The sequence below is a fragment of the Lepidochelys kempii genome, chromosome 28, assembly GCF_965140265.1.
Source record: "Lepidochelys kempii isolate rLepKem1 chromosome 28, rLepKem1.hap2, whole genome shotgun sequence".
Classification (NCBI taxonomy): Eukaryota; Metazoa; Chordata; order Testudines; family Cheloniidae; genus Lepidochelys; species Lepidochelys kempii.
The window spans coordinates 4,998,795-5,005,831 of NC_133283.1; the positions used below are offsets into that span (position 1 = coordinate 4,998,795).

At 66.7% G+C, this 7,037-nt stretch overlaps 1 protein-coding gene across 1 annotated transcript; it reads right to left on the reverse strand.

Annotated features, from left to right (window-relative positions):
- Positions 1-917: 917 nt before the first annotated feature.
- LOC140904152 (alpha-2,8-sialyltransferase 8E-like) lies at positions 918-6,776 on the reverse strand. The gene is made up of 9 exons (XM_073326463.1): positions 6,557-6,776; positions 4,914-5,025; positions 4,517-4,615; positions 4,200-4,277; positions 3,863-3,949; positions 3,517-3,661; positions 2,661-2,773; positions 2,306-2,392; positions 918-1,380 (listed from the first exon to the last, which is right to left on the reverse strand). Exons 1-9 carry the CDS (start codon positions 6,774-6,776, stop codon positions 918-920), a joined length of 1,404 nt encoding a protein of 467 aa, XP_073182564.1.
- Positions 6,777-7,037: the final 261 nt, after the last annotated feature.

Sequence of the window (7,037 nt, forward strand, 5' to 3'; positions counted from 1 at the left end):
TGTTTTGTTTAATTTCCTAGGTGACCCGCTTTGATCTGTTTGCTATCATTTACACTCACTTCAAATCGCTCTCGCTGGAGTTTGATAAACTTGTTTTCTGATTTATCCTGACCCGTGTGTTTTGGAGTGGGGAAATCCCAGCTCAGCTAACCAAGGCTGGCGCATACCTTCCCTGTATCGAGGGGGGAGCGGACGAATTAATGAGCTTTCTGGGCAGTGCAAGACGGGAGAATTCAGGGTTTGTTCTCTAGTGAGGGTGCAAGGCTGAGGAGCTGGGAACTGGCTTGTGCTTATATAGTGGATCTACGAGTGGCTTAGGTAAAGCACTCAGGTAGTGCTGTCGTGTGGGAGATAACAGGGGCCGGAGCGGCTGGCTGAGTTACCAGAAAAGCAGTGTGAGTGTTAGGGGGCACAGACTGCACCCCGGGAGTGACAACCCCTCACACCCCTAACAAAGAGCAATCACGAAAGAGCCTTTATTAGTGACAGACAGCTGGTGAATTACTAATTACAAGTAACCGTCCGCCAGGATTCACTAGCCAGCAATTAAGGACGGTTGAACTGTGATAATTAAATCGCAATTAAGAGGTGATGACTTATTAATTACAATGAACAAACTGCAATAATTAAAGAGCTATGAACAGGCCAGCCAACAACTCACAGCGAATGAACTGTGATAATTAATTAGTAATTAAAGGAGGCCAACGAACACCTTGCCATTAATGAACTTTGATCAAACATCGCTGAAGAGAAACCAATTAACGAATGGCAATTAACGAATGCCTAATGAATTGGTGCCCCTGGCTATTCTCCTCCTTTGGTAACTGGGGAGGGAGCAAAGTGGAATTGAGGGGCGGGGGGCTCATTTCAGACCCCCCCATCCAAGCCTCGTTGTGCGCGGCTGCCGGCCAGACTCCTCACCGGCAGCGCCCCAGATGCAGCCACAGCGCGCCCTGCAGGTGCAGGCCCAGGTAGCGGGTGAACTCTTCGGGCATGGCGTGAAAGCCCGGCTTGGGGGGCTGGTTGTCGAAGTAGTGGTGGGGCAGGGGCCGCCCCTCGGGGTCGTCGGGGAAGGGCCAGAAGCCGTAGAGGGTGAGGTGCCGGCACATCTCCAGGGCGGCGTTCACCAGCATGAAGCCCGAAGAGAGGCGGTTGGCACGCAGCCCACGGAGACGCCAGTGCCCATCCAGCCGCGCCAGGTACTCGGGGTTCATGAAGAGGGCCCGGGCCGGGGAGCCGAAGTCCTCCAGGGTGTAAAGGGCCTGGAACGAGACCGCGCTGATGCCGGCGAAGCTGAAGGCCGGGATGAGGAGCAGCGGGGCCCCGTAGGTGCCCACGGCCTCCGCGAAGGGACGTCGCCGCCAGCTCAGACCCCTGAACCTGCGGGCAGGGGAGACGCCCCCATCAGCCGCTGTCCTGGCACGGCCCATCCCCCAGCGCCAGACCCGTTCCCTCCCACGGCCGTCCCGTGGCTCAGTCTCCCCTGTCCCGATCCCCCGGTGACCCCATAGCCGACCGGAGAGCCGGGGGGCTGGGACTCCTCTGCCCCGATCTCCCGGTGACACTATGGCTGACCGGAGAGCCGGGGGGCTGGGTCTCCTCTGCCCCGATCCCCCGGTGACCCCATGGCCGACCGGAGAGCCGGGGGGCTGGGACTCCTCTGCCCCGATCTCCCGGTGACACTATGGCTGACCGGAGAGCCGGGGGGCTGGGTCTCCTCTGCCCCGATCCCCCGGTGACCCCATGGCCGACCGGAGAGCCGGGGGGCTGGGTCTCCTCTGCCCCGATCCCCCGGTGACCCCATGGCCGACCGGAGAGCCGGGGGGCTGGGACTCCTCTGCCCTGATCCCCCGGTGACCCCATGGCTGACCGGAGAGCTGGGGGGCTGGGCCTCCTCTGCCCCGATCCCCCGGTGACCCCATGGCCGACCGGAGAGCCGGGGGGCTGGGTCTCCTCTGCCCCGATCCCCCGGTGACACTATGGCTGACCGGAGAGTTGAGGGGCTGGGCCTCCTCTGACCCCAATCCCCCGGTGACACTATGGCTGATCGGAGAGCTAGGGGGCTGGGCCTCCTCTGACCCCAATCCCCCGGTGACACTATGGCTGATCGGAGAGCTAGGGGGCTGGGTCTCCTCTGCCCCGATCCCCCGGTGACCCTATGGCTGATCGGAGAGCTAGGGGGCTGGCATCCAATCCCATCCTTCTTCCCCCGTGGGTCTCAATCCACACTCCTCCCTTCCCCACCCCAAAGGTCCCGATTCCGCCCCCTCCCCCCAACCAGGGTTCCCCTCCCGCACGCCCGTACCGTGAATCCAGGATGCTGGGGTTCACGGTGATGACGCTCGATTTGGTGCCCACGTCCTCGGCAAAGTCCATGGGGGGCAAGTTGAACCTGAGGGGGGGTCAGCATGAGCCTCGGGGCATCTGGGGGACCAGGGGTCTCCCTACTTCCTGGGGGTCCCCATGGCTCCACAGTTCCTTCCTCACCACGTGCGGCTCAGAGATAACCCCCTGCGCTCCCCGCACTCCCTGATCTCTGCACCCCCCACCCTCTGATCCCCCTCCCTCCGCACCCCCCACCCTGCAGAGCCCACTCCAGCCGGTATAACTGCTTCCCCTCCCCCACTCTGCCCCCCCGCCCCCCGCCCAGCCACCGTTACCTGATGACGAACTGGGCGCGGTCGATCTCGGGGCCACAGCTGCTGTTACGAAGGATCCCCCCGCTCCCCACCACGGCGCAGCACTCGTAGGGGGTGTCCTGAAACGGGGAGCCCTGCGGGATAGGGGACCTGGGTCAGCACCCACCGGCCATGAGCAGGACGTCCCACACACACAGGGCCCATCTTCCGGCGCTGAGATGCATCCAACTCTGGGGTGGGGCGTGGCAGCTGGTTACACAGGGACCCCTCACCCAGCACTGAGATGCAGCCACCTCTGGGGTGGGGCATGGCAGCTGGTTACACAGGGACCCCTCACCCAGCACTGAGATGCAGCCACCTCTGGGGTGGGGCGTGGCAGCTGCTTACACAGGGACCCCTCACCCAGCACTGAGATGCAGCCACCTCTGGGGTGGGGCGTGGCAGCTGGTTACACAGGGACCCCTCACCCAGCACTGAGATGCAGCCACCTCTGGGGTGAGGCGTGGCAGCTGGTTACACAGGGACCCCTCACCCAACACTGAGATGCAGCCACCTCTGGGGTGGGGTGTGGCAGCTGGCTACACAGGGACCCCTCACCCAGCACTGAGATGCAGCCACCTCTGGGGTGAGGCGTGGCAGCCGGTTACACAGGGACCCCTCACCCAGCACTGAGATGCAGCCACCTCTGGGGTGGGGCGTGGCAGCTGGTTAGACAGGGACCCCTCACCCAGCACTGAGATGCAGCCACCTCTGGTGTGAGGCGTGGTGGGGGGGCTGTTTTTAAAGTACCCCTCGCCCGGGGCTGGGATGCAGCCACTTCTGGGGCGGAGCGCCCAGCGCTGAGGCCCCGCCGCCCCCCCAGCCCAGCGCCCCCTACCTGCGGCAGCATCTCCAGCAGCTCCTCCTTCACCACATACTTCTTGGCCCGCTGTCCGTCGTAGACGATCCGGGAGCCCAGCGGGGTGTTGTCCCGGGTCAGCACCAGCCTGGCCGTTGCATTACAGCGGCGTCCCAGCTGCTCCCTGCGAGGGGGAGAGGGGTGACATGGCGGGGGGCACGGTGGAATGGGGAAGGGGGGCAGGGTCATGGGAAGGGGGGGTGCGGGGGGGGAATTGTCTGCACTAGTTTGCACCCTCTCCGTAGGACTCTGCGCCTTGGCTTCGCAACCCAGGGGGGTGCAGAAGAAACGGAGTCGGAGACGGGACGGTCGGGGTGGGGGGTACCTGTACCGGCCCAGGGCGCTGGCGTTATGCGCCCAGGGGCAGCTCTGCACCAGCGTCAGCTGCCTCCAGATCCAGGCCTCGTCCAGCCTGGGGGGAGAGACAGAGAGTCACTGACCGGCCAGTAATGGTTTTAAGTCCCCCGTGGGTGCCTCAGTTTCCCCTGTGTTTCGCATGGCTGCCCAGTGGGGGCAGGCTTGGAGAGAGGGCTACGGACCCGGTCCAGCCCTTAACGAGGAAAGCCAGCCCCAGGATGTGGGCGCGCTCAGTGGGGCTATCCTGTGGGTCCCCTCCCCCAGCACCCTGCCCCAGAGACCGGCCTGCCCCCAGCCACACTCGCCTCACGGGGAGGACCCCCCGGCTCAATTTCTGCCCCAGCTCCTGGCACTGCTCCGCGGCCATCTCCCTGGCCTCAGGGCTGGAAAGGAAGATGAGGGGTTAACTACGGAAAGGAGACACCCCTGGGGGTGCTTCCTCTTCTCCCCACCCCCCCAAGACCCCATCCTTCCCCCCCACCCGCCACAGCCTCCCACCCATCCATCCCCCCCAAGCCCGTGTCAGCATGTCTCCACTCCCGGCCCCTTTGATTCCCCCGCCCCCTATGGCCCGCTCCCTCGCATGCCAGCACCCCGGCCCCACCTCGCGCCCCCCACACACCTGGGCTTCGTGGCACAGGCCGTGAGCCAGCCGATCCCTGGTTCGCACGCTGATGCCATACCCTCAAAGGAGGCTCTTTCCGCCAGCGGGGGGGCACGGCTGGGGGGGCACAGAGAGATTAAAAGCAGCCGAGAGAGAGAACCCAGGAGTCCGGGCCTCCAGCCCACCCTGCTCTAACCCCGCAGACCCCACGCCACTCCCAGAATCGGGGAGAGAACCCAGGCGTCCGGGCTCCCAGCCCCTCCTCCTCTAACCCACCAGCCCCGACTCCCCTCCCAGAGCCGGGCAGAGAACCCAGGAGTCCTGGCTCCTAGCCCCCCCTGCTCTAACCACTAGCCCCCCTCCCCGAGCCGGGCAGAGAACCCAGGCGTCCTGGCTCCCAGCCCCCATCACTCACCTCTGAACCCTCCACAGCACGGAGAGGCTGAAGGTGAGGGTGGTGCCCAGGGCCAGGACCAGGGCCCAGCTCTGCTTCCGCAGCATCCTCGGGGGGCCCATCCTGGCGCTCGCTGTGGGGAGAGCAGGGCCGGTGAGCCACGTTCCCACACGGGCACGGCCCCCTGGGGAGCCCCTCCTCCGCCCCGGCCTCCTGGAGATCATCGCTGGGAGCCCGGACGCCTGGGTTCCCTCCCCGGCTCTGGGAGGGGAGAGGGGGCTGGTGGGTTAGAGCAGGGGGGCCTGGGAGCCAGGATGCCTGGGTTCCCTCCCCGGCTCTGGGAGGGGAGAGGGGCCTAGTAGTTAGAGCCAGGGAGAGAACCCAGGCGTCCTGGCTCCCAGCCCCCCCTGCTCTGACCCACCAGCCCCCACTCCCCTCCCAGAGCCGGGCAGAGAACCCAGGCATCCTGGCTCCCAGCCCCCCCTGCTCTGACCCACCAGCCCCTACTCCCCTCCCAGAGCCGGGCAGAGAACCCAGGCGTCCTGGCTCCCAGCCCCCCCTGCTCTGACCCACCAGCCCCCACTCCCCTCCCAGAGCCGGGCAGAGAACCCAGGCGTCCTGGCTCCCAGCCCCCCCTGCTCTGACCCACCAGCCCCCACTCCCCTCCCAGAGCCGGGCAGAGAACCCAGGAGTCCTGGCTCCCAGCCCCCCCTGCTCTGACCCACCAGCCCCCACTCCCCTCCCAGAGCCGGGCAGAGAACCCAGGCGTCCTGGCTCCCAGCCCCCACTGCTCTGACCCACCAGCCCCCACTCCCCTCCCAGAGCCGGGCAGAGAACCCAGGCATCCTGGCTCCCAGCCCCCCCTGCTGTAACCCACCAGCCCCCACTCCCCTCCCAGAGCCGGGCAGAGAACCCAGGAGTCCTGGCTCCCAGCCCCCCCTGCTCTGACCCACCAGCCCCCACTCCCCTCCCAGAGCCGGGGAGAGAACCCAGGAGTCCTGGCTCCCAGCCCCCCCTGCTCTGACCCACCAGCCCCCACTCCCCTCCCAGAGCTGGGCAGAGAACCCAGGCGTCCTGACCCTCCCCCTGCAGCCGGCACATGGCCAGGGCGGCTCCTTCCCGTGGGGCCTCCCTCCGGCTCCCCCTGCAGGCCGGGTGGGAACCTCCCGGCGGCGTCTCCCGGGCTGGGTGGGGCCGGGCCGGGGCGTGACGAGCCCCCCCCCCCCGCCCCCCACCAGGTCTCCCGCCCGCTCCCCGCCTGCCAGGGGCTAACGGGGCGGGGGGGGGGGGGGCGCCGCTGGGCGTTTGTGTGATTGATTGTCCGTTGGCTCATGAAAGTCCTCGATCGAAAGTTGACAGACGCGAGTCACCTTCTTTCCCGGCCCCTCCATGCCCCCCACCCCGGTCTCACAGGGGGTGCTCGACCCCCACTCTGCCTCCCCCCCCCCCCGGTCCAGAGCCCCGTCCTTCCAGCCGAGCCCCCTAGATCATCTCCCCCCCGTCCTTTGTCGACCGTCCCAGGTTAAGAGGTCACTGGGCCTCCCCTGCCATCCTCCGTCCTTTGTGTCGTCCCCCCCCACCGGGGCCGGGACCCCGCTCCTCGGCCCGTCTCCTCCCACTGGCCCCACCCGGCCGGCTGCCAAGCCCCGTGGCCACCAGCTCACCGGCCGCTGGGGTCCCCCACCTCCAGGCCGTTGTCCGGTCGCAGCGGGTCCCCTGCAACAGCAAACTGCCCCTCCTGGTGACGCGCGCAGGGAAACTGAGGCCCGCCCCGGTCCCCAGGCAAAACACGAAGAAAATCCCCCGTTTCCTCCCAGAATCCAACCGGTTGCGGCCCCGAGAGTCCAAGGACCGACGTGTCGCGGAAAGTTGGGTCCTGCCCATCGCCTCGCCAGCTTCGGGGCCGTTCGGGAGCCGGGGAGGGTCCAGACTTCTGCTGGGGGGGGGGGCGCGATTTGGTGGGTCCTTGGCTGCAGCAGCCCGACGTCTCGCGTCATGCTTGGACCCTAGGACCTGGGCTTCCGGCGTTTCCGCCCCACGTCCTCTCTCGCTCCTGGGGTCGCGACGTACGAGCTCTGGTCCCGCCAACTCCTGCGCGGTCTCCCCCCGGGGTGGGGCTGGTCCCAGGGGGCAGGGAGAGGGTAG